Source organism: Acanthopagrus latus, chromosome 8, assembly GCF_904848185.1.
Source record: "Acanthopagrus latus isolate v.2019 chromosome 8, fAcaLat1.1, whole genome shotgun sequence".
Lineage (NCBI taxonomy): Eukaryota > Metazoa > Chordata > Actinopteri > Spariformes > Sparidae > Acanthopagrus > Acanthopagrus latus.
This window is the reverse complement of record NC_051046.1, coordinates 15,220,454-15,247,396: the sequence shown is the minus strand read 5'-3', so window position 1 is coordinate 15,247,396 and position 26,943 is coordinate 15,220,454. Positions and strand designations below refer to the sequence as shown.

At 41.2% G+C, this 26,943-nt stretch overlaps 1 protein-coding gene across 2 annotated transcripts in view; it reads left to right on the top strand.

Moving 5' to 3' along the window:
• The window catches only part of plxnb2b (plexin b2b), a 135,859-nt gene that overhangs the window by 89,259 nt on the left and 19,657 nt on the right, over window positions 1–26,943 (top strand). For both annotated transcript variants that reach the window (XM_037106996.1, XM_037106997.1), the window contains exons 7-24: window positions 1,438–1,564; window positions 2,139–2,298; window positions 3,898–4,009; window positions 4,531–4,642; window positions 4,974–5,075; window positions 6,135–6,230; window positions 6,897–6,984; window positions 8,245–8,429; window positions 9,717–9,865; window positions 12,654–12,765; window positions 13,591–13,727; window positions 14,217–14,399; window positions 16,867–16,960; window positions 19,140–19,337; window positions 21,207–21,386; window positions 22,841–22,977; window positions 25,232–25,332; window positions 25,722–25,951. In XM_037106996.1, coding sequence (XP_036962891.1) covers window positions 1,438–1,564; window positions 2,139–2,298; window positions 3,898–4,009; window positions 4,531–4,642; window positions 4,974–5,075; window positions 6,135–6,230; window positions 6,897–6,984; window positions 8,245–8,429; window positions 9,717–9,865; window positions 12,654–12,765; window positions 13,591–13,727; window positions 14,217–14,399; window positions 16,867–16,960; window positions 19,140–19,337; window positions 21,207–21,386; window positions 22,841–22,977; window positions 25,232–25,332; window positions 25,722–25,951 — 2,503 coding nt within the window. The remainder of the gene's footprint in view (window positions 1–1,437; window positions 1,565–2,138; window positions 2,299–3,897; window positions 4,010–4,530; window positions 4,643–4,973; window positions 5,076–6,134; window positions 6,231–6,896; window positions 6,985–8,244; window positions 8,430–9,716; window positions 9,866–12,653; window positions 12,766–13,590; window positions 13,728–14,216; window positions 14,400–16,866; window positions 16,961–19,139; window positions 19,338–21,206; window positions 21,387–22,840; window positions 22,978–25,231; window positions 25,333–25,721; window positions 25,952–26,943) is intronic.

Below are 26,943 nucleotides of genomic sequence, written 5' to 3'. Positions count from 1 at the left end.
GCTTTTCGAGGCTCTTACAAAACATAATTTTTATTATCAATAGCGGTAATTAGATAAGTGCCACTTGTTTTCTCAGTAAATCACGATATATATAAAAGTAGTCCAATACATGCATCGTAACTTTGCAGGGCCCAAATCAACATTCTTTCATTGGTTGTTTTAGAAGAAGGGGAAGAAGAATCTATTTGCTTTTTGTTACATCACATAAGATACAATATACAACATGATGAAACTGTGCTCTGCGTTTAACCCATCCCGAGGAAGCAGTAGGCGGCATGCAGCGCCAGGGGACCACCTCAAGATCTTAACCAGCGCCTTGTTCGGGGGCACCAGAGAATCAACCTGTTTATTTAAGGTCCAAAACCAAAACATGGTTCATTTACTATTGTTTATAATGAAAAGCCAATCAGCCAATCCACATATGTTAGAAGCTGGTACAAGCAAATATTTGGCACTTTTGCATTCACTGATTACCAAAACAGTTAAAAAGCACATCAGGACACCATATCAGGAACATCTGCAATGTTCAGTATTGCAATGATGATGTGACCTGTGATAAGAAAACAGCCTGTGAAGTGCCCGTATTTTCTCTCCTCTCTTCCTCAGCAATCATGCTAGCTAACGCAGCCAAACGCCACCAAACTGACACCAATTAATCTGGGGGTAGCTAATGGCTAGCTGGGAGTCGTCTGATTGGCCAGATGGTGTGAATGTATCCCACCCATATCCATTTACCCAGGGCGTGATTAGTCCATTTAAAATAAAATGATTCTTTCTTTTTCATCGTCTTTCAGGCAGTCTTTTATGAAGGCTTTACTCTGCATGATTATACTGCGATGATGATGAAAAAAATGACTCTATCACTATGGTCATCAGTTATGCAGACATAATGACTAAGTGGGAAAAGAGGAAAGTGTAGAACAGTCTGGTAAGTTTAGATTATTACATCACTTTACTACGATCCAGCCTTTAAAAACAGGAAAAGAAGACACGATATATACTCTCACATCACAGAATCAATATATATTGTGTATATATTGCCCTGCCCTTTCTTCAGTTTACTTTATTAAGACAGCAAATACTCACAGTTGAAAGCTTGGAAAAAAATGTTTCGCATTTTCACTTGATGAATTAATGATGGATTAATCAGTTAATCTATTATAAATATAAACCCTTTCACCTGGAAACTATTGCTGTTTTTACACTGCAAAAGCATTTACCATTGCAGGACATTTAATGTTTTTCACATCTATAGAAAATGTAATCATGAGAATCGGCAGAGACGCTGTTTGAGGTCACTTGGGCATACGGTTGTTATTCACAAAAGCACATTGTAAATCTGTAACAGTCCATGGATGCTGTGTTCTGAGGCCTTGTGAAAGTGTTTAGGGGTGGTGGAGCAGGGGCTGATGGGAGTTGTTCATCCTTCTTCTGAAGGTGTACCAGGAGGTCTGAGTGCCGGCGGGCAGAAGAGAAGAATGGCTGGCTGTGGAGCCCCAAGCACCAGTGTGTCAAGATTATCTCCTTCCATCCCCCGAACCTCTCCTGTAAAAAGACTCAGAAGGTACAGAGCTGCTTCTCTTCCCTCTCTTCTCTCTCTTCCTCGCTCTTTCTCTTCTTTTGTTCTCTGCTCCTCTTTCTGTCTCTCTCTCTCTCTCTCTCTCTCTCGCTCCACAGAACACAAACACACTTGAATGCCCGTCTCACAAACATTCATAGCCGGAGTAATAAACTGTTTCCATTGTGAATCAGAGACCCTGGGCTCTCGGTCTTCCTGCTCTGTATCGATCCGTCCAGAAAACTCCAAACTGGCTTATTATAACCGACCTAGTTGATTGTGCTCGCAGCCTGAAGATGGAGAGCCTCTCTTGTGCACTTGTTCTGTAACCCCTTTTTTCTACTTTCTTGCTCCGCTTCTTACTTACTCTTATATTTCAACAGCACCTGTCCTTCTTAGTTGTTCTCAATCAATCTTCAGCTTTATTTTTACTTCATGGATACAGTGTGTTTGAATTCTTTCCTCTGCTCTGTGGATGACTCAGTGGAAACAGATGTAGCTCAGCCAAAGAGATCATAGACGAGAACTCTTTCTATGAAAGAGTTTCCAAATCCTTGAAATATTTTTTTTTTTTGATCAGGTGGAGATCAACATCCCATCCCTCCCTGCAGTCGGGGCTTCTGACCGTCTGCAATGCACCATCCAGAAGTTCCGAAGTGAGGGCACCATTTCCGACTCCGGTCAGGTCTCCTGCGATCTGCCCAACCCTTCACTTATACCACAGACGCCTGAGGACCAAGGTATGGCCCTTTATGATTAGCCTTCTCTCTTTTAACACATTCTGTTTCAAGGCAAACTGTATCTCCTCTGGGCAAATAGGCGAAACGGAGTGAGACCAAAAAGTGATTAACTACAGATTTGTAAGGGAGTTTTCTCCACTAAATTTAAGGGTAATGCTGGTAATTTATGACCTGGACTTCATTACCCATATTTTTTGTGTTAAAGTGATTGATGGGGAAAGTAGTTGTTGAAATGGGTCCAGTATTGAGCGAGATTGCTGCAGCTGGCAGGCGAGAAGTAGGCTGAAACGTAATCCCTGCGGGCACTTGCGAACCGTCATATTGTGTCCAGTTAGAGTGCTTGTTTTTGACTCTGATGGTTAAGGTGAGTATCCCTACAGAGACGTTTTTATTGTAAAATAAATCATTTTTGTTTAACCAGACACAGGTGCTGTTTTCCCTCCAGCAAATTCCATATATGTGTTGAGTTGAGGCAGTTGTGTAGGCTATCAAATGAGAAATGAATTGGTCACAAGAGCAGATGTACCATGTCAAAGTGGCTCACCACCTCAGCTGAACAGTTTCCTGAGGGAAACCCAGGAGCACTGGTTGCCTTAAACTTTGAGCTGACAGACAACAGGAACAGTACATTGTACAGAGCACAGTATTTTAGGGGGCAACTAGAGAAAGGAGAGCTAATGTAAAACACATTTTTTTACTTGCAGCGCTCGCGGCATTGCTTAGGAATGACAGTCTGTCAGATGTACAGTCGCTTCACCGCAAAGATTTTAATATCTCAACAACTGCAGGATGGATTGCTATTTAACGTTTCATGCACATTCGCGGTGCCCAGAGGATGAATCTCTTGCTTTTTCTCATCATGAGGTTAACGTCGGAGGATTGGAGCTAGGGGCAGTTATTTAGTTATTATCAACGTAATGTGAATGCTAAGCAGTTTTGACATTATGATGTATTGTGTTGCAGAGATATCTATTGAAGTTAGCACGCGAGTCCAGTGCTAGCGATGTGAACACTAACACAACTCAGCTATTGAGCTAATCGCAGCTACAGCTAGCAGCAGATAGCAGATACATTTGTGATATACTGCCCCCTATTTGTTTGCAGTATGAACATCCACGTCCCTCTCAGGATTAATTGCAGTCACTTTGATGATCCTCTGACTTTCCATTTGCTGTGTAAAATACTTGGTGATGACGGAAAAATGGCAAAAGTTTTGAGTCCCATCGGCCTCAGCTGCTTTGTGTTTTTTTTTTTTTTTCACTGATGAGCAAATGTTAGCGTTCTAAGCTAAGATGGTGAACATGGTAAACATTTACTGCTAAATATCAGCATGTTAGCATTGCCGGCATGTTAGCATGGCAATGTTGGCGTTTACCTCTAAGTACTGCTGTGCCCAACAGAGCCATCAGTCTTGTTAAGCAAAAACATTAATACATAAGGAGTATAAAGGTAGTTGAGTTCATGCTCTGTCACAAACTTATTTAATGGTCATGAGCTGTGGAAGTCTCAAATATTTAGAATAATTCCCAAAGACACTGTCAACATCCATGAATGTGAATGTTTAATGCATGTTTATTTCTCCCTTTGCTGCGTCCTCAGACTTCGTGGCCGTGGCGATCAAGCTTTTCGTCAACGAGACTGTCGAGCTGGCGACGCGGGAGTTCAAGTTCTATAACTGTGCCGCCACAGTGAGGAAATCTGAAAACACACCGTGAGTCAGTCTGTTAATCTATCAGTTCTGCTCTGTCACTCACTGAAAATACACAGTGACACTGAACACAGCATCCCCTGACAACCTTGATGTAAATGTATCACCGCGCATGAACAGATGAGAGATCAAGGCTCTGTTTGTAAATTGTGATGCATGGTAGTTTTGAATGCACCTCTTGCATTTTCTCTCCCCCGTTTATTACCAAGCCGAGGAAATTGCCTCAGTTTCCTATTCATTAATCAAAAAATGAAAGTCAATCTCGCCATTTTTTTCCCCCCTCCTTATTTTTTTCTTCATTTCTTTCATGCCAAGGAATGCGTGATGAACGAGCTTTGCTTATGTGAAGTTGCAGAGATCCATTTTGTTGTCAGCAGCATGGATTTTTTTGCCGGACGCTCTTTGATGAGTTTGCATGTTTTTAGATATTGTTTGTGTGTGCTTTCTGTTGCGTGCGTGCTCCTGCCTAATTATGTATTTGGCATTATTTTCTTGCCTTCAGTGTTTATCTCGCTGTATTCCAGGTGCATGTCATGCGTGGCCAGTGCATGGGGCTGCCAGTGGAACACGCACGACCACACCTGCACCGACATGAGCGACGCCGTGGCTGGCCCCAACATTATCAAGCACCGTCAGGTTAGTCCTCCCGAGGGTTAACGCGTCAGGGGCGTGTGGGGGGGGGGAGTGTGGCAGAAGTTTCACCAAGACCACACGTGCCTCTGCATCTGAGCGTTCCTAAAACCCTCCTGAAAAATTAATTTAAAATATCTCAAATCCCGGTATCAGCTGGCACCATCTTGCGTGACAAATAATGAAGGGTGGAGGATATCAATTTACAAGTCAGCAGATGTTTCAGAGATACACTTATCTGTCTCCGCAGATGAGGGTGTCTGTTAAGTGGTTGGCATGTTTAAAATGTAAATGATTTGGAAGTAGGAGGATCTGATTTGTCCTGATGCCTTCTCAGGGAGCCAAGTGTCCTCAGTTTGAGAATCCAGATCCCGGGCTGATCCCCGTGGGCTACAAGACTCGCATCAGCTTCGAGGGGATCAATTTGGACCTCTACCAGGTAAAGTGGTGCGGACACTGAATCTAAAGCATGTAAAGTAATCAAAACCAGTCAACTCTTTTAAATGCATAGCGGGACTGCCGTGAACCAGACTGGTCACAGTTTTTTGGGAAGAAATTAATTCTCCCATCTGCAAAACGTTCTCTCATATGACCATCGACTATCAGACAAGCAGCACTGAGGTAAGACATATATGCATACACCCATGTGTCCTTGTATGTGAGTATTCAACTCTATATGCAAACTGGCCACAACTCTCAAAGGACCAACAGGCAAAGGGAATAACATTAATCATCTTGTTTCAATGAAAGTGTCCTCCTGAGAAAAACGTGGGCCCTGGCATTCATGTAGCTGTCACCCAAACATGGCTGCAGACCAAGTGCAACCTCTCACTGCAACAACACTCACGATAGCAGTAGAGCTATAACAAAGGGATCAAGGCATCAACCTGGCCGCCAAATTCAATCAAACAAAGCATCTGAGGGACGTGTCAAAACGAGTTCGATCCATTGAGGCTCCCGCTTTGCAACCCAGAGGACTCAAAAGGATCTCCATGCATCAGAATTTGCCGGCGTGTCCCAGGATGCTCATTTGCCAGGACCCAAGGTTTCCCAGCAGAGTGTTGCATTGAAACGGCCTGATCAGTGTTATACACTTCACCTGGTGTATACATAACAATGTTCACCGAAAAAAAGCTAAAAGCAACAGCAGGACAGCTTCCATTATTCACCAAATGAAAAACGGCAAGCCATTAAGGACAGATCCTCATTAAGACCTTCAGTGTTCCTGTATAGAAAATCCATTTACATTCTGATGTGAGCAGTTTTTGATCGGTCACCTACATTTGTAATTCCGATGACTGAAAAGAATGAAAGTGTTAATCATTAAGACACAACTTGTTGCTGAGCTGGAAGAGCATATTCTTAACTTGTACTCTTGTGTTTTTCATGTCTTGCACTGTAGCAAGACAAGAAGGATCAGGGGAAGAGCGTTTTGAAAAAATAGGATCACATTAACAAACAAACCTTGTTTCCTCTCTGTTTTCTTGTGGATCTCCAGGGTCGTGTCTTCACCATCGGCACCGAGCTGATGAGAAACATGGAAGAAGAGGTCATTTTTGAGGACGGACCATTCTACACCTTCGGCGGCTTCAATGTGAGCGCAGCGCTTCTCTGATCACGTTACAGTCATCTCAGCCTCACGTTGACCCTCGACTGTGCCTCTGTATTCTCAATGAGCTGCTGATTTCATTCCTTTAAAAAAGTTTGTTCAGATGGCTTCCAGCCAATTTTGCTTTCACTCAAGACACGGTCCTTGAACTATGGCTGATTTGTGGATTATCAAAGTGCAATATGGAGCAACCCTGAAACTAAGTGAAAGCCACTGCCACTTCATTTCAATTTTTTGGGTACTGGCAGTCTAAATGCAAACTTTCTATCTCTGCACAGAGGATTTCATTCCAGGCTTATAAATCAAATCACCCTCTATCTGGTTTCCACAGCCCCTTTGATATTCTCTAGCTCCCTCTAATGGACACACTCTCCTCACTGGAGTTATTTTTGTTCCTTCTCCACATTGTGAATTCTGTGATTGGGAAACTCAAGCAGTGCCTAGCCCCCAGCTATGTTCTTTTCCAACATTGATTTCTTTAGCTGAAAATGTGCCAGATTGGGTGGAAAAAAAAAAAAAAAGAAGTCTTTTTTTTCCCCCCCTCTCTCTTGGCACGGGGGAGCAGCAGCCCACACTGTTTGCCGAGGAGAGCTTAAGTGCCATTAATCACTGGATTCTGAATTAATAATTCATTTTCCTCCAATTTCTTAGTTTTCATACGACAAGTCACCGGAGACCAATGTTCTCTTCTACGTGAAGGACAAGGAGTCAGGCAAGAAGATGGACAGCACGCTGAACGGTATGCCCGCCCGCAGTTTGATGTGTAAATCAGATTATTTATAATGCCTTCAGTGTACACTCTCCATTCAATCTGAGGTGGCTGCCTTTAAACACCAACTGAAAAATAAGCAGAAATGTATTGGTAATAACTGTATCATAGGAGATATTTTGACAGAACATGGTGCATTTGTTGCACAACAAGTGATCGTGAGGCCTGTTATACAGTTTTCTTTGTCATGCAAATTAAAACAGCATAACCAGACATTTACTCAGAATACACAAACAGAATAAGCCAACATTATTCTAAATACGAGGGTGGTTTCAACATAAGAGAAAACACATATTTTCAAAAAAGAGAGGCTGTGTTGAACCTCCGCGTTGAAACTGCAGCAGCCAGACTACAACCATGTTTGCTCGAGCACTGATACTTTAAGATAAATGTTGCGTCTTTACTTCAAAGAGCATTGTGTGTCATCGCCTCATCTTGTATTGATTCTATTTTCTATTTTTTCTATTTTTAATATTCACTATAAATAAAAACAGGCCACAGAAAATGCAGAGAAAGTGAGGGTACTTTTTCAGCCCTGAGTTATGTATGCATTCTTCCGCGGTAAGGCGGGCTGTATATCACCTGTGAGGCAAACCCAGGGTAAAGACATCCCACAAACCTAGAGTAATATGCCAGTTTAGCATTGCCTTTCTATAAAGTGTTGTATTTATGTCTGGCAGAAAACAGAACAAAAATCGATGCAGCATGGAGTATAGTCTTTTTCAAAACTTGTGACTACAATACCCACAATACCCACTCAGTCATTGATAGGAGCATTATCCTAGAAGCAGCTAATGTAGCCTCGAGCCACCATTCTTAGGCAAAAATGCAGACCAAGCCACCGTGGTCTAGTCACCTTACTTCTTTATGTTTTCGACATCACTTGGGGCCATTCGTCAGACTTCACTCAGCTCCCTCTGGAGACACAAAAGGCTCTAAACAATTTTTTTTTTCTTAACTCTAGAATAGAACCCCCCAGGACCTGTAAACAGACTTTGATGTGCAAAATCGTTGGAGTTTCCCTTTTAACTCACAGCTCTGTGGGCCCCTGGATGATAATCGAGGACGATTTAGATGAGCAAATCAACATTTTTTTTTTTTATTTTAATTTCAACGCTATTCTCTTCTCATGGTCACCACGGTTGACCAGTAGGAGAACTTTAACCAAACTGAAACTATAAAAGTGAAATGAAAGAATTATTCAATGCTTTGTTTTGCTCCTCTCTGCAGTCACCCTGTACAACTGCTCCGTGGGGAGGGAGGACTGTAGTCTTTGTAAGAACGCCGACACGAAGTACAGTTGCGTGTGGTGCGCCAAGCAGAAGGCGTGTGTGTACAAGAAGTTGTGCAATCCTGACCAACAAGGGTCGGAGTATCCTTACAACACGGACTGCCCGGACCCCCTGATCACTGATGTGAGTAGTTACAGTGTTGTCATCTCTTAATGTTGACTGTTGAACTGAAAAAGGTGCATTAAAGGCTTGTGATTAGCAGTGAAAAGGCATTGATCTTGCTGATTGGATTATTGATCGGAGCCCCTTACTGGCCGTGTTTTTCTTCTTCTCCTTTTCGTGTCTACGGAGGAGATGAAAGTCCACTTCTCCTTGAGGGGCCTGTTTTGATCTGAGCACAACTAGATTGAATCGATTCATTCTTTGTTCACTTAATTGTTGGTGCCCCATTGTCATTGATAAAAATCCATCAGTAATTGCGTTGATGTCAATCAACTGAGGATACGTCCATACGCAGTACAGCGTGACCGATACATTGGCCAATGAAAATTAAACGGATGATTCGCTCACTGTGTGTTTGCAAGGTGTTTTATAGTCACAATTTGATGAATCTTTTCTGTTACGTCTATCATTTGGTCGCTTCACTGCTTCGACCAAGACTGAAAATATCAACAGCTGATGAAGAATATTCAGTGGATTGCTGTTAAACCTTGAAGGTTCCCAGAGGATGAATCTTACTGACCCAAGTGATGCCCTGACTTTCCATCTAGCACTACTGTCAGGTCTTGATTCTAATTTGTCCAATACTTTATGACCAAATGCTGAAAACTGAATGACATCCTCATCAGCCTCAGTTGATCTCTGTGATCCCATGACCTATGATCCTGTCGCAGTGTTAGCGTTAGCAGTATGCTCAAAACACAGGCTCATTTAATATTATGTTGTCACTTAGAAGTGCTGTGCTTGTTGCTGCAACAGCTTCTTCAAGTTTAAAAAATCTATTTTGTTTGCTGGTCCAAATATACTGTTCTTCTTTTGTTTTTATATTCATTGTTTCTGTTTATCATTGATAATCCAAAAGCTTGTTCAGCTGTAAAATTGCCTCACTCAGACATATCATGTTGATAAAAATATTTCACCATGTTATCCATTTACGTAGAACGTTAGCACTTACAGTGTAATTTGATTTATTGTCCTCAGTATTTTTCTTATCAAAATCGAAATCCAGCATCAGTTGGAGCCTAATAATTCCACATATTTGCCACCAGGACTCCTGCAGTGTGGATGCAATTCTGGACCGTGGCATTGCATATTAAACATTTAGACTTTAACTATTCAGCAGACTTTAACAGTCTGTGTAAATCTCATTTATGTTCGTATTGCGCAATAAATCTGTTTAAATCCATTTCAATTCCTTCTTCCACTAAACACCCACTACTCCTTCCCCCACCACTGTATCTTCCCTTCCAGATCATCCCACGTTTCGGCCCCATGCAGGGAGGAATCTCCATCACCATCCGGGGCTCCAACCTCGGCATCCACAGGCAAGACATTAAGAGCATCACTGTGGCTGGGGAGCCGTGTGTCCATCAGGAGGAGAAGTACTCCGTCTCCACAAGGTAATACTTGCACACAAAATAATGTTTTTAAGCAAGAGCATTTGCAGCAGCACACACACTTTCTGTCGTTCTGTTGTTTGATGTTGGTCAAACTGTGATTAGAGTGTGTTTGGTTTTTTTTCCTAAACTTTTTGGATACCTTATCAGCTCAGGAGTGCTTTGCCTTTCCTCCAAGTGACCTGGGTGTATAATTTATGTAGCTCATTATGCCACTGTATTGATCTGAAAGTCTCTACTCGCAGCTTGATTCAGAAACAGAATCACTCTTTCACTCTCCGCTTGTGGTGGAAGGAGTATTCTGATGCTTTATTTGAGCAAATACGATACAAAATTTGTCCATTACAAGTAAACATCCTGCAATCAAATCCTACTTACAAATACAAAAGTGTTCAGCAAAATACGCTCAAGATATCGAAAGTAAAAGCAGGAGATCTGCAGAAAAAAAAAGATGCCTGTTATTAGATTATTTACTGATGCATTAATGTGTAAAAGGCATTCTAGTTCTGCAGCGGGTGGAGCTAGTTTAAACTCCTTTATACATAGTTTGAGGATGTGAGATGATTAATGGGGTAGGAAAGGTCTGCTACACCAATTTGTGTTCATATTTTGGACTTTTCTCTAATCTCTGTTTTGCTTCTACCTCTTTGGGCCATAAATAGTTATTTAAACAAATAAATAAAGGGAAAGTGTCTCTTCAGTGGAACTGCTAATAACTCACAGACGTCTCAAACATGCCAAGAGACCCAAACTAGACTAAACTAAAGCTGCTCCTTTTGCGATGAGTCACGAGCCCCAAAAATGTTTGGTACCACTGTTTTAATGTAGCATGTAGCAACATAGTCATGCAGCACACTCACGTAACAGGAAGAAGCTATGCTTGAAGGACATCATACCTGATTGTACCTAAAGCAAAGGCAGCAAAAACGGTGCATTCCCTTAAAGGTGGCCCTAGTGAGCGTAGAGTTTCATTCTTACAATACAAACTATATGCCGTATAAAAGCAGAGACTATGCAGATTCAAGGCCAACAGTTGTATGTATCTCTTCATAAATCTCTCTAAGAGGTTTTGGCTTGCAACTGATTTTCACTTTAAAAAGGTTACATTTTGTCCGACGGAAACTAAATGCTTTATTTATGCCGTGTTCCAACTTAATTTTACTCGGATCCAGTGAAATCTGTACCGATGCTTACACCTCTACAGAACTCTCACAGGTGTTACGTTAATTTTGGTACCAAGAATTTTTTCCTCTAGTTAATGAGATGCACAGTATTGATTTCGGGTAAGTCATTTTCTGAGAGTTTAGGGTTTTTTTTTGAGGCCAGTTCTTACCAGGTTCAGATACTGTCCGTGCCCACAAATGACCAGAGGAACCTGTTTGACATATGGACTCACCAGTGCAGTGAAAATATGTCAGACTTACTTGATCACGTCACACATTTGCCCCAGATTTTTTTGGCGGCGTATTCATGCCGCAGACTCTGTGTTCCTCCTCGTCCCAGAGGTGCTTTAATGAGCTGGAAAAATCAACAACACTGGAATAAACTTAAGCCTTGCAAATGCACTTCAGTCACAGCTGTGTTTGAAAAGTGTTCACTTCATACAAAGGGTCTTTAAAAGAGAGAGCATCCACATTGTTGCCCCACAGCCACACGGCATAGCTGTTGACACCTGGCAGGATGGATCCTCCTTTATGACAAATTCTTGCCCCACCATCTGCACGATGAAGCATAAAACTGGATTTACGAGACCAGATGGAATGTTTTTCACCCTTAAATCATCCACTTTTTGGTGCTAACGTGCCTGCTGTGGTCTTCATCTTGTTTTTAGCTGTCCTGCACGCTCTGCTGCGTGCTGTAGCTCACTTGCTTGCAGTCTTGACAGCTCTTTCGTTGTGATATTTCATTCCTTCACTTTGCTGTTGTAGCTGTTAATTGGCTGCTCGTGGCCCACCTGTTAGCCTGAAAGAGGCTTGCCACTTTATGCTGACCTCTTTCATCAGCTACACATTTTTTCCCCGGGGACTGCAGCAGACTTGGGCGCGTTTGGTTTATCACATGATTCCGAGAAAAACTCCAGACACTGCAATGTGGGAAAATTCCTGGAGGCTTCAGTTTCTATGATGCTATAAGCCGCCAATTTGGCATTAGGAATCCAACTATGTTTGTAGCTGCTTAGACAACAGCATTATTTAAACGATGGATAAACCTGTTAAGCATATGTGCCTGCTTCAGAATGTGAAGCAAGGCCATTTGAGTTGTTTTTCAGATACTTTTACATCCTTTTGTTTTTGGATATTTAATTGCTTCCCCAATTAGCTTTTAAAGACACACAACTCTTTGCTTAGATCTGCAATATTCAGATCTAGCTAATTAAAATGGATATATTTCAGTTGAATGAGTTGAAATCCGTTTGTTTTCAATGGCACAGCTCCAGCACAGACAAGATTTTTGATTTGCGGAGGTTGTTTAAGCTTAAAATTGCTTCCACAACGGTGTTGAAGCTGATCATTGATCTGAAATGCAGCTCTTAAATAGAGTTCGATGAGTCAATTCATTGTTTAGTCAGTCGACAAATAATGTCTGTGAAAAGTGATTAATTGTTTTGAGTGATTTTCCAAGTAAAAATGTCAAATATCCTCCTGATCCATGTGAGCGGTTGCTGCTTCTTGTCTTGTATAAAAACCTCACCTTCATTTTCTTGCCTTTTTTTAACAACAATTACAAAATGTTCAATTGATTAAGTAAATAATCAGTATTTTCTCACCTTTCTCTCTGTTTTCCTGTATAGCGTTGTGTGTGAGATTGGTCCTATTGACCCTCAGACCCAACACTGGGGCCAGGTGGAGGTGGAGGTGAAGGGTGGGAAGAGAGGAACATCCTCCATGTACTTCACCTACAGGGTAAATACGCTCCTTTACTCACCACCACACAAAGACACACACACACTCTCTCTTTTTCCTCCCCCCCACAGCTATGTTTTTTTCAGTGCAGAGGAGTACATCTAACTTTTGACCAAGAAAAGCTTTCAGCTGATTTTGTTGTTTTATGGACTCTATTATGTTTCCATTTTCCGAGCTGCCGAGAGCCCCTTATCAGAACATACCAAGGGCATGTCATTTAAGTGGAATGTACAAATACGAAATCCTAATGTGTTGGCAAATGAAGTGCTTAGATGCTGTCATATTACAATGGTAATGCACTGTATGATAAGCCAGAACGTGTACGCATTCCTCTCTAACCAGATGCTGTGCAGCAAGCCCCCTTTTCTCTCTAATACTTTAACAGGCTACAGCGTAGCTATTTAACTGGCTTTTCATATCTCTGGCTCTGCTAAAGCTTCCCCACAGGGGAGTGCTCCGCCTAACTGTTTGCTCAGCAAATTGAGGCAGATGTGATGCTTGTATGAGTGTGTGTGTGTGTGTGTGTGTGTGCGTGCGTGTGTGTGTGTGTGTGTGTGTGTGTGTGTGTGTGTGTGTGTGTGTGTGTGTGTGTGTGTTAATGTGCATGTGTGAATGTTTCTGAAAGAGGGCTAGAGCTCAAGGAGGGTGAGCTGAAATGTGTGTGTGTGTGTGTGTGTGTGTGTGTGTGTGTGTATATACATGACATTGCACTGTATCTGTACGTGTGTGCCAGTGGGTTGGAGCTTCCATGTAAATCCTTGCAGGGCGAAACATGAGCAAGTATTCATGATGTATCTTGCGACCCCTCAACCCCTTTCTCTCCAGAACCCAAGGCCCGAGGCAGTGAAGCCGTCTAGAGGTCCTAAAGCTGGGGGCACCCTCATTACAATTTCTGGACTATTTCTGGACACTGGCAGTAAGGGTGATGTCCAGGTTACCATCGGAGGGGTGGAGTGCACCGTGTAAGGATTTCTTTTCTCCATAATTGTCATTCCAACCAAAGCTCAATTCTGTTTCAATTCAGCCTCCTCTGTTGATAAGTGCTGCTTGTTATTCAGACGTTGTATTCTATGCTAATTCTACAGTATGCACACTTTGAAGCCCGTTAAATTAATTTCTTTCTTTCTTTTTTTTTTACATTCCTGAACAAAAATGGAATTGACCTTAACGTTGGTGTCATAAGCAGGGTTTTTTTCCTCCTCTTACCATTTACCTTCGCTGTTTTGACCATGAGTGTTCTGTCAAATCCAGCCTACAGTGACATTTTAGGCAGAGGTAACGGAGAAATAACAAGCAACGGAAAAAGCAAAGCCAGGCTTTAACAAGCTGTCAGGCTGCTGCCATGTTGCCTTCCACTGCACAGTGACCTTGTGCGACCCCCCCCCCCCCACCCCCACCCCACCCTACTCCTTCCAGACAGCAATTGTTGAGGTATGTCCTTGCCTTGGCAGAGAGGACTTCGGAGCAGAGATCTCCTGCAGGACAGGAGAATACCGAGCAGAAAAAGTGCCCTCTGACCCTCTCACCATCACAGTGAAGTATGGAAAGAGGACCACAACAACCATCCCAAGTGCCTTCCAATTTGTGGAAAATCCCATCGTGCTGGACCACCAACCCAAAGGAAGCTTTGTCTGGTGGGTATAATACAAAACCTTTTAGCTGGAATAAGAGTGTTTGTTAATGTTGCCTGGAAACACAGTGTTGAATGACAGTGGAGGCAAATTATGGTATTAGGTGGGTGCTTTTCTCATGTTTTTGTCCATCTGACTATTGGATATCATGATAACATTTTACCATCTTTGTAAAGATTTGTGATGTTTGCTGGAACACCACCAGAACACTGTCTGTTTTTACTTTAAGATAACCAGAAAATCTGTTTTTTTGTTAGATTTTAAGGTTGGAAATGGAATATGATACTCATGATTATAGTTACAGTAGTGTATACTCAGCTGAAACTAAGAATTGCTGTCTTATTGTTACCAAAATTAGCTTTTTATATCTAATGAGGCAGCAGGTTCTATTCCACGGAGTCGAATGTTGCACCACTATGTTTATACTGTAGACCGGGAATACTAGCTGAGGCCATGGCATTGGCTAAAGGGAATCCCAAATGGATAAACAAATAAACTAATAGAAAAGACAAAACAAACAATTGCTCCAGAGAGGGCCTTTATGTGTTTTCTGCATTTTAAGCAGCCACTGTAAAGGAAGGTAAAGTGAGGGGAGTTTAGTTGGTTGCAATGTCCAACCTAAACTCTAGATGCCACAACATTCTACACATTGGACAAGGTTTTAGCCAAACTAGCAGCATAGCTCTGAGAATGGCAGTGTTTGTCAGTCCACCAGTTTTATTCAAACTGATATCTCAACAACTACTGGATGGATTGCCATGAAACGCTGATCCCTTGTTTTTCTCCTCTAGCGCCACCTTGAGGTCCTTGTTTGTGGGTGTTGTGCTAAATGTCTCGACAGCTATTGGATCGATTGTTATGAAAATTGTTGCACAAATAACTTTGATGATCCCCTGTCTTTACATTTACATTTACACACAGTAATTCATACATACATTCATACACTGATGGTGGTGGGTTCCATGCAAGGTGCCAGCCAGCACATCAGGAGCAGTTTGGGGTTCAGTATCTTGCCCAAAGTTATGAGGACCAGGGAAATCGAACCAGCGCCCCCTTATCCACAGCCGCCCGCACTTTAAGCCATCATCAGGTCAATAACTTTGTCCAGTGTAAAACTAGTTACATTCCCATCAGCCACGGCTGTACTTTGTGTTTACTTATTATAAGGTATGGACAAGCTTGCTGGGCAGAAGAGTGAAGACAATGCTGAAGTGCCTTCAATCTGCACTCTCTTTAGTGGCCAGCAGGGGTTGACTCCACTGGCTTAAAAAGTCCAATTATATGCAAGCTTATGAGAAAATGACTGTACTTCTTGCTTGATTTCCTGTCTCAGTAAACAGTCCCATAATAAGTTGATGGTCTCAATCATGAGTTTCAATTATTCTTAAATACAACATAATATTCATTTAGTAAAGTATGGTCCCATTTAGAGTAAAATAGAACATAAAGCAAGGGTGAATACCTCAACGTATTGTTGAATTAGTCAGATCCAATCAGTAACTTCCCCAGCTCCACCCTCCCATTCAAATCTGGTCTCTTCTGGCGCCATAAAAGATGTTGACGGCCTTAATGTCAAACTCAATGCTTCAAAACAGTGGTCCACAAACCAGTGGGGGTCAACACGGTGGGTTTACACTTGGTTTATTGCTAATTAGCAAATCTTAGCATGTTAACAGGCAAAATTACAATCTGGTTGTGAACAATACCTGTGTCAATGTTTGCATATTAGCATGCAGACACACTAGCACTCCACTAGCATGGTTGAACTTTAGATTCAACTTTTTAGAACTCTAGATACACAAGACTAGCTTGCGTAAAAAGCTCCAAGAGGGTCACTGTCCTTCTGTGGGTTGTGCATTTTACAAACCTCCCAACAGATACGGAGAAGAAAAACAGGACAAAGATCCAGATCAAAGCTGACAGAAATCAAAACATTCACAAAAGGAGAAAGTAAATTATGAAAAAACATTGATGACAAGGTTGAGCAGAATTGTACACCTGCCTCATTCTCTGCCTGCAAGCTTCTATCCGAAACCTTTTTTTTGTTTTACGTTTAGTGTGATTTGTCCTTCAAGAGTCGCTGAGTGTGACCATATTTGTGTATGTGTGCGGAATATTTTCCCTTGCATACTTGTGATTGGCTGAAGGGCTGATTCAAACAGTAGTCTTTGAAGTTGTACAAACCTGATTGATGATGACTGAAAAAGGCTGCGTTAGAGGGTTACCTTGCTTTTTCCCATGCAATTGAAAGCACCGGTGTGCGTGTGATTAGGCATGGAGCCTGAAACAACAGACAACAGAGACGCTGCTTGCAGGCTAAACTAATTTGTTTTCATCTCCGGTGAAAATTACCCCAGGTGCAATGTAGGAGCCGTGTCTGTCTTCCCTTAACCCTCCCTATGAGCTTGTCGTTGTGTAGATGGAGACATCTATACTCATATATTTGTTTTACTGTCTTATGTGTTTTCAGTGGGGGGAGGAACATCGTGGTGACTGGCTCTGGCTTCGACCTAATCCAGACTGCTGTCATGGAGGTCCGCAGAGACAACATCTCAGCGTCTGAGGTGCGTGTGTCTTCGATTTGTTTTACTGTTCCCTATGATTATCAGCCCTCAGTCCAGCTCTCCAAGTCATCCTTTCTTTGCTCTTAACCACCTCTTTTATTGCGATTGTTTGTCTTGGAGAATTTCAACTTTTGTGACTGTTCGCTCCTCACACTGTCCGTCGATCTCCCAACATCTCATGAAAACGTCAGTGGCGATTCATTCGATCTCTGTAAAGCATGGGCGAACACACACACACACACACACACACACACACACACACACACACACACACACACACACACACCAGCAAACTGATCAGTGAGATTCCATGAGCCAGTTTTACTTCATCTCACTTCTTTAGCCACAAATCCTTCGAACCTGTAGGATTACAGATAGCAGCACCACTGTTTCACCCTCACCAGAATGGAACTGTGTTCCTCATCCAGCTTAATCAAGTAGGACTGACTCTGCCAGGGAGCTTGAAGAAGTTGCATACAGCTTGCCGGCGCCTGCCCTCCAGTGTACTGGCTGGTGTTAAGCAGAAGCAATTTTGTTCATTTCATTTAAAGGGCTAAATTTAATACCGGCATTAAGGTTGCAGGAGATTATGTGACTATGGCGCTCTTCACCACTTTACTCCCGGCCAAGTCCCTGGTCCCCGCCACCCAGGGACAGCAGAGATTTGAAAAGACTTCTGGCTGCAACAAACTAGCAGCGGATGTAGAAGTGTTATCTCAAAGGCGGCGCTGGTCAACTTCTTAAGCTTCTCTTGGTTTAAGTCTATCCATTGAACTAGACCCAAATATTTGGAGTCATTATTGTTGCTGGCTGGCGGTGAAAACATGTTGATTACATTTCGGGTCATGTTAGCGGCACAAAGCAATTAAGTTTTTTTCTTCTCTGTAGTCCCTCCAGCTCTTGTTCATAATTGTAAACAGAGACGTCTGGAGCTGGTTGCACCTGTTGTTTTGTAACTGCAAATTAAAAGCCTAGTTGTAAAATAAATGTTTGCAGAGTGCAGAATTACCCACATAACTCAATTAAAACGGGTCGCACAACACTACAGTACTTAGATTTGCAAATACTATCTTCCAGGTGTGACCCTTGCGTCACTAACCGAACCAACTGAATCCACCTGACACCTATATTCACAACAGTGAGGTCTGATATATTGCCTGACACCTAAAACTTTATTTTAAGAAGTCACGTTGCAGCCTTTGATGCTAAAGTGACCAATGACAGCTTTCCAGTACAACAACTCAGAATCCCAGTTCCAGCCAGGTAAACTAATTGTTAGCGATACCAGTTGATATCAACACATTGCACGGTATTTTGTAGATAAAAAAAAAACCTCAAAACAACATGTCCGAGGATAGAATTTGGACAGTGTTGTGTGTAAGACTGATTTAATGAGATACAAATAAGACAGTAAGCGCTAATAAACTGCGAGCTGTTGATAAGCGGAGCAGCCATCTGAGATTTTGAGGTCCAGGTTGGTGAGGTGTGTCGATGAATATGTGCGATCAGAAACAACAGAGGTGCAGAAAGTTCACAGGACTCAAAGGAATCTGATAGGACAGATTTATTTTTGAGCTTAAATGACGAAAGATATTCAACTCGTGCAGCCGGTCTGAAAATATATAGTAGCTGCGAGCTGCGTGATGCAGCCCACGCCTTCTGCCGTGTCCTTTTGAAAAACTTCTTCTGCATGTAGGACTGTAAGGGTTTAGCTGTCACGCGCAGTATTGTCAGGCCTCGATCGAAACAATAAGAGAGTGACAGAAATATCACCATCAGTCCGGTTAATCAAAAGCAAATAAACAAAAGCCAGAGCAGGAATGACTCAGTGCAAGTTGTGATTCATCGGAGGCTGCCATTCCTCGATGGCAGATTGGGATTTTAATAGAACGATAGAAAAAGGAACACATAATTTTACCCACTGTACTGAGCCAGGCTTTTTTTCTCCCATCACCCAACTCTCAAAACCACTCTTCCCTCACGCAACAAAAACAGTAATTGACCGCCTTTTTCAAAAAACAGCTCTCAGCTCCCACTGTTTGCTTTTGTAAACCCCCCGCAATTTGCTGTTACACTGTTATATTCTCCTTCGTGTGTTGTTTTTGTGTGCTGCATGTCAGTGTTTGTATTGTTTATGTCCAGTTACAACTTTTTTTTTCTCTTCCTCTGATAAATTCAGGTCGCCCACGAGAAAAACGACACAGTCATCCAGTTTCGGTCTCCAACAGTGAACAGCTCCCTGAACAAGCCCTTCAGGACGTACATCCAGCTGGACAAGTGGGAGAAGGAGCTGAAGCCCTTCGACTACCACCCTGACCCCGTCTTTGACGAGCTGTTAAATAAGGTCATCACTGAGGCCAGCATCATCATCGTCACTGTGAGTGTGCAGGCTGCTTAGCTCCCGTTCACGCACTGTGTTTCAGAGAAGTCTGCCTCTTTGTGTGGTGGAATTAAGACAAATGGTGTTGACTTGAGGACACAAATAGAAATGCTAATTTGCAGTTGCACTCATTATAGCAGCTTATGTGATGCTTGGGTTTCATTTCTTCTAAATGTTTGCATAAAGTGGCACATAATGTATCACTGAAGTTGTCTTATTGTTCAGGAATTTAAATGATCAGGTGCAAATTTATGTGTGCAGTTATTTTTGCCCTTTTTAAACAGATGTTTGAAGTCATTTTCTTAAGTATACATTGCTTTGAAACACTACTTCCCAAATTGGATGTGGTCACGAAAAGGAATCAAAAGTAAAATGTCACAATATGAGTGACCGAAACAAACACATACAAAATTGTGACTTTGAACATTTTTTTTTTCTGTGAATTACTGGAAATTGTGTGTCTTTAGTACTCAGAAAACTCCTTACTACTGCAAACCCAAGACTGAAGAAAACCATTTTGGTTTGAACACAGTAAACATTGCTTTGGTTGAAGTGGCGTAAACCAAAATGTTCCAAAACCTTAAAGCCGAAATGGACTACTTTTCCCCCTCCTAGCGATTCTCTGTGGTATTTCTGTTGGAGCTGCTTTCGCAAAGACAGCGTAAGCAATGTGGCTACTTTCAAAAGCTAAACACAACAATAAGAATCCAATTTGACCAAGAAATTCTGATGTCAGTGCTGTGAAAGGGGCAGAGTAAAACAATTGGTTGCATTATTTAGTCAGCAGGTTTTGTTACTTACTGATCTTGTAGAAAGAAATCCAGTTTTGAACCTTCTCAAGACCCACTGGTTAGGGGAAATATCAGCGGGGGATCAGACTTTGAAGCACACAACATTGAAAGCACGTACATTCACCCATGTTTCACCACAGTTTCTAACACTCTTCTTTGCCTCCTCCACCAGCAGGGTTCTTATTCTTTTGCAGTGTAGAGTTTACGCTGTTATTGCAGTGTAATATAGTTTTTAATGAGGTTCAGCATGTTTAATTTCCCATATTGGATCTTTTAAATAAGGGGTCAAATAAAAATGATATAAAAAAAATAAATAAATAAAAGAGAGCAATCAATTTAATTTGAATCAGTTTTATCATCTAATTCTAGGAGCAGTTTAAGGCTTGTATTTCTTCATAAAATGTATTTTTTGCTTGCAAGAAAAGAATCGATTTTTTCTTGAAAGATTTTCTAACCAGATCAAATTCAGAGATCAGTCAAATAATGAATGGTCTGATCAATTCAGCTGTCGATCTGTCTTACAGCTTATCATGTCTATTGTGTTACTCTTGAGGTTACACAATGTTCTCTTTTTAAAGTTTCTGTTGGTAATACTCACACTTCAGGTAAATTACTCAGGAAATGCGTCTGTCGGAGAAAAAGCTCTGGGGGCTTTTCAATTACTCAGCTGCTGGTTTACTTAAGTTAATTTCACCTTTCTTCTATTCCAGACTGCATTAGAATAATTGAAAGCATGTGTGTAGATACAGAAGTGGGCTGTAGATGTGTATAAACGTATTTTGCAATGCCAAGACTGTAGGTTTGACTGGAGTCGTGCCTACAGTGTCTTAATTAAGAAATTACTTAGAATTCTGCTTACAGTGAACAATCTTAATCTTTATAATTACTTCTGGCACTAACACATAGTGGAACAGTAAACAGCTCTTATAAACTTTCCACCCATCACTAATGAAAATACTTCCGCTGATGTTTTAATACTCGGAATGCTATTTGTTTACTTAATGATGTATAAATGCGGTAATTAATTTCTCTGTGTAACAACACTCTGAGCATTAGCGCCGATCTTCCCCTGCAGGGTCGGGGATTCTCCAAAGCGATGACAAACAAAGAGGCTCAAGCCTTTGTGGGAGACGTTCCATGTTTGGTCAACACGCTTCAGGATGACAAGCTGTTTCTGGACCCACCTTCCACCCCGCCTCGGGCTCGCTCCAGACGCCACCGCAGAGACACCCGCCCCGAGTTGCTGGACTTAACGGTCAGATCACACAAAGACAGGCAGACACACAGTGGTGGAGGAAGTAATGAGATCCTATAACACGCTAAAAGTGCTCAGTTACATGTTAAAGTCCTGCTTTGAAGTGCACTTAAGGAAAAAATATGCAATTGTAATCAGGAATATGTACTTGAAAGCACATAATGCAGAAGTAAAATGTCCCCTTGAAGCGTTAAATAACTATATATCATTATATTATTATTGCTGGTGCATTAATGTGCAAGCATTCTCTCATTTTATCGATTGCTTGGTTAGTAAGAAGTGAGAGCCAGAAGTACCGTCACAACTACCCAGAGCCCAAAGTGACAATTTCACAATGCTTACTCACATTTGAAAAGCTGAAGCCACACACTGCATGCACATTATGTAGAAACTGGCATTTTGCATAACTTGACACCCCGTACAGTTTCTGAGTGCAACACCACTTGTAAACGCTAGTCCCAGGTCTGTAACAGATGTAATTTGTCAGACGTAATGTAGGTGCTAACTACAAACAAAACTCGTTACTTCATCATAATGTCACATGTTGGTAACTTGTGTCTTGAAGAAAACACACTGAGACACTAACGCTGAGACAGGTAAAAAAAAAGTTACATAATGTTGCTTGAAAAATGACTTGAACAATTTAAAGTAGAAGTCAATTAATTTTCTGTAAGTTAATCATTTCAGCTCTACTTGTACACACTTAGTGTCGTGTGATCTGTTTCAAGACATCATGTTTTATATGCTCATTATATATTATGTATGCACAAATCTTAATTTGGCATGAAAAAGTACTACAAATGCATTGTAGACACATATTTCACAACCCACGTGTCGTGTGGCCTGAGGATGCTGGGGACATGTCTAGGTAACTGCAAAAATATATGCTGTGAAAATTGTTATTGTTCATTAGATAATAGATGTCATCAGCAAATATAGCAAAATCAGAATGCATTCCATTGGATGGACTGATGAGGTATCCTTCACTGCTACAGCAATTTTCATGTAGCTACGGGCCCATATGATTAAATTAAATTATAGCTGAGCCACAATTGTGATTAATACTTTAACTTCTCCTCTGTGTAATTTCTGGAAGTGAGCTATGGTTTAATTTCTGCGGCTCTGTGCTGCTTAAAGAAATGACACCGCCGAACTATCAATAGTACAGAATATCTACATAGAAGAAGAATCATCATAAAGTATTAAACTTGATGCATTTATGCATTTGTTCTGTTAATGTGCTCCCACGACTTGCGCATAGTCCGAGCACTTTAAACTGCGTGGTCTCGTAGCTGCTTTAGTAGAGCTGTGTGCAGTTATGTAGATTACCCTCCGTCCTCTCCGGTGGAATCTGTTGAATCTTTACAAATGACACCTACCTGAATAAATGTCTTTTTCTAAAATGTTGAGCGCTTGTGCAGATGATAAGATTTCCACCCTCTGTTTATCCACAGATCAAGTTTGGGAGAGGGGAGTGGGTGGTAGGCTCGGTGCAATACGAGAAGAAGAATGATTTGTCACTCTACATCATCATCCCTGCTGTCATTGTGCCCATGCTGCTCATCATCGCTGTCTCTGTCTACTGCTACAGGTAAGCCGTTTTAAGGTCAGCATCCCATACACATACATTTTTGTAATGAAAAAAGTAATCCAACTTCTTCTTCTTGCCTTTCTAGAGTAGAGAATCAATTAAAACATGTTTTGAACTCATTTACCCCACAGTTAAATGTCATATTATACATTATAATCACTATTGGTGCAGTTCAGGCCTTTTGAAGTGTTATCAAGTAAAAACCTCCAGGACTGAGGAAACAAACCAACGTGCCGAAAACTACAGTTCCACAAACAACAAAGGGCAGTAGGGATGAGTACTAATGGCCAGAAATAAGTTAGCACTTCCGGTTCCCTCATCTCAAAGTCAGTTGGTTATTCCTCTCATAAACCAAGTGCAAAAAGTCTTATTCTGGGGTTTGGGATGGGTAGTGCTGCATCGCCAACGTCAATCACAGATTTAGGGCATGTTCATGTGTTGCAGCTGGAGTCCTTGAGAGCCAAAACAGAAGCACGTGTTGGGCCTCTAAAACATTGAAAAAGTAAATTCATTTCATTTGAAGTCATGAGGTATTGAGCTGATGAATCCAGTAAGATTATGGTTAAAATGAACCACAGTCCCACAGAAAAGTAATAACATAAAGTAAAATATAATTTTGTTACAAAAACATTTTCTTCCGTATTTTTTTATAATCTCGTGAACGCTCAGATATATTTTGGGATGCTGTGTGAAATCCTGACCAGAATGTTGAGCGCTGCAGTTTTAGCTCTCTTGCTCACTGGTAGAGCAGCAAACCACTGAGAGCTTCAGATGTCAGTTTCTGTCTATAGATTTCTGTTGTTTTTGCGCTAGCAACAGCTGAGTTTCACATCAGTTCGGGGGTGGTAAACTTCTTTGAAATGAGGTTCACTTAAATCAGCAGCGTAAAAAGATCGGCTCACACTGTTTGATCTACAGCCGCATGATCACAACTAGAAGCAGCTGAATAAAAGATAATGAGCCTGGTGGGTTGCCTGTGTATCATCTATAGACTGTAACCTTCTGATGATCTTTTATTGCATAATTTTACTTCAGATCAGGAAGGGTTCTCAGTTCACCGAAGCTTTGTTGATTTGAATAGCTTGAGGGCTGGCTTGATAGTATAATAGTTCTAATAGCCTGCTGCACTTGATAAATAAACATTGCAGTCTGCTGGGTTAGAGTCATGTGTTAGTGTCAAGCTAGATGCCGGGAGGAAAACAGTTTGAGTAGGCTAAAATAAAAGAAACATTTTTCTCCACTTAAACAAGTGCTTTCCATTTCAAGCCAGGCTAGTAATTATAATCTGTTATATCCCAATATTTGGACTACGGAAGTCTCTGTATTTGTTGATTGTGAGTTTGTCTGATAACATACTTTCTGTTCTGTGAACAGCCTTTTATGGTGATTTCCCCAAATTGTATTGGCATACTGTTTTTTTAGGGGGTCATTTTAGGGCTAAACAAATAATTTAAATATTTTCGAAATTGCAATATCCAAATAAGCTGCAGTTTTGTGATAAAGGTAAAATGGGTGACAAGACATCATTATAATGAAGAACTGTAGCTCTGAAAACATCTTGTTCCCCGCATGTCAGGAAACATGTTTGTTAAGTGAAGACCCCAATAAATGTCAAACCATTATGATTGTAATAGTCTTTTACAAGGAAAGTGTGAATTGTGATGCAAAAATGATCATTGCCACTGATCAGGACTCATTTAAAACTGTTATATATGTGAAAATAATTGCAGTATGACTTATTTTACTGCATTAAGGAGGTGCAGATTAACATCATCAGCTATTCTAGCATATACTCCTCATTCCTCATTTATCACCAGTGGCTAGCCCTTAGTAAAGGTGTGAAAACCCCCCAAGTCTGGACAACATCTGATCACATTATTTTACCAGTGTGTACAGATTTTTGTCCTGGGCAGAATAGATTACGTGCTGTCTGATTTTTAACTGATTCACTACAATGTAAACTACCTGTGCGGGCTCTCTTAACCTGCCAGTGTTAGCAGCAGACGATTCTGAAAGCACTGAGAGTTGAACTAGGAACCGCAATTTCCCCAGCCTCCCTTAAAAAAGATCGCTAAAAGAATAATATACAAAAACACCCACAGCAGGAACAACAAACCCCCAGTGGTGTAATACTAGTGGTAATAGTAGGCTTTTTGTCTTAAAGTTATTACCCGATTACACGTAGACATTTGAACAGCGATGACATTTTTTTTCCTTTAACGGCACGTGTGTTGTGTTTGTGGAATCTGTTCAGGAGAAAGAGCCAGCAGGCGGAGAGGGAGTACGAGAAGGTGAAACATCAGCTGGAGAATCTGGAGGAGAGTGTACGAGACCGCTGCAAGAAAGAATTCACAGGTACCAACAGCGCAACTGAAAAAAGAAAAAAAAAATTTTAAAAAAACTGTGCAATATTGCTAATGCCCCACAAAGGATCCATGAATCCTAAGATGTTATGAAGTAATGAAGTGCCTCACAGCTCTGATTACATTCCTTTGATGTATTTTACTGCATGAATTAAATACATTCTCCCACTTAACATCGTGTTATCACCATAACGACAAGCAGTTTTGCAGTAACAGTAATGGAAAACAATCCTTCACAGCTCAAATAATTTTCCCCGGCAACTCTCTCCCCTCTCTGCCTCTCGCAACATAATGATTGAGACAGATGATACAGCACGCAGACGACAAAGAGCTGCTTATTAAAAAGGAACGAGGGACTATTTTCTTGCTTTCATCTCGCAGATTTGATGATCGAGATGGAGGATCACACCAACGAGCTGAGCGAGGGACGAATCCCCTTCCTGGACTACAAAACCTACACGGACCGCGTCTTCTTCCTGCCCTCGAAGGACGGTGCCAATGATGTGATGATCACAGGAAAGCTGGACATCCCGGAGGCTCGGCGGGCCACAGTGACTCAGGCGCTCAACCAGTTCTCCAACCTCCTGAACTCCAAGACCTTCCTCATTAATGTAAATATGCGACACGTGTCACTGAATAGTCACCTGTGGTGTGATTATTTCAGCATGCAGCAGCGTTTAAAGCAGAGCTGTAAAGGATTATCAAATCGATTGATGTGAGATCAAACACATTTCGAATTTTAACACTCTCCCTCTTAGCCATGCTAGCAGCTAGCCTCTGGGGATTTCAGAGCCTGTTGGTCCAGCAGTTTGATCCTGACTGAAATATCTGTCTCAACAGCTACTGAATAGGTTTCCATCATATTCAGAATGTAGTCACTCATCTCCTGATTTTTCCTCTTGCTTTTCAGCGAAAAGCAACATAACTCAACATGGTGTTAAAAGAACATTTCATTTTGCGTTTACTCTGGCCAAAATATTTATTATCATGAAAACCATAAATGTATGCTTACAACTCTTAAAACGGTGCAAAAACAACCTGGAATCTTGTCCTATAACTCTAATTAGCTTTACGTTTGGTTAAGAAGTAGAAGTAACTTTGAAAACATTGTCAAAGGGTAAAAATCTTTAGCTTATCAGTATTTCACTGCTAACAAACAATGAAATGCTTCATAAACCATTTGTCAAGTGATTGTTTATAGTCTAGTTGATGTAAATAATACTTTTGTAAATCAACTTTGTCAATTTGTACTGTGAAGTTCATCAATGAAAAGTTTTTGGACAGCATTTATTGAATTGCAACTGAGGTTTATAAACCTTTAAAGTGGACTGATGTATGCTTATTAAGCATTTCATTGTTTGTTAACAGCAGAATAACTAAAAACTATTCATTATAGTTTAAATAAGTCCATATTTACATTTTACTGAAACAAAAGTTTGGATTGAGTCGCAGGGTGTCTGTCGTTCTTTAGTATCTTTAGAATCCATAGTATACAATATATGTGGTATAGCTTATACAGCAACATCGTGTGACTTTTTTAACCTTAAAACAGCAGCTTCAAAATAATTCCAGTGGTATAGTGTCATGTATTAATGTGAAAGGT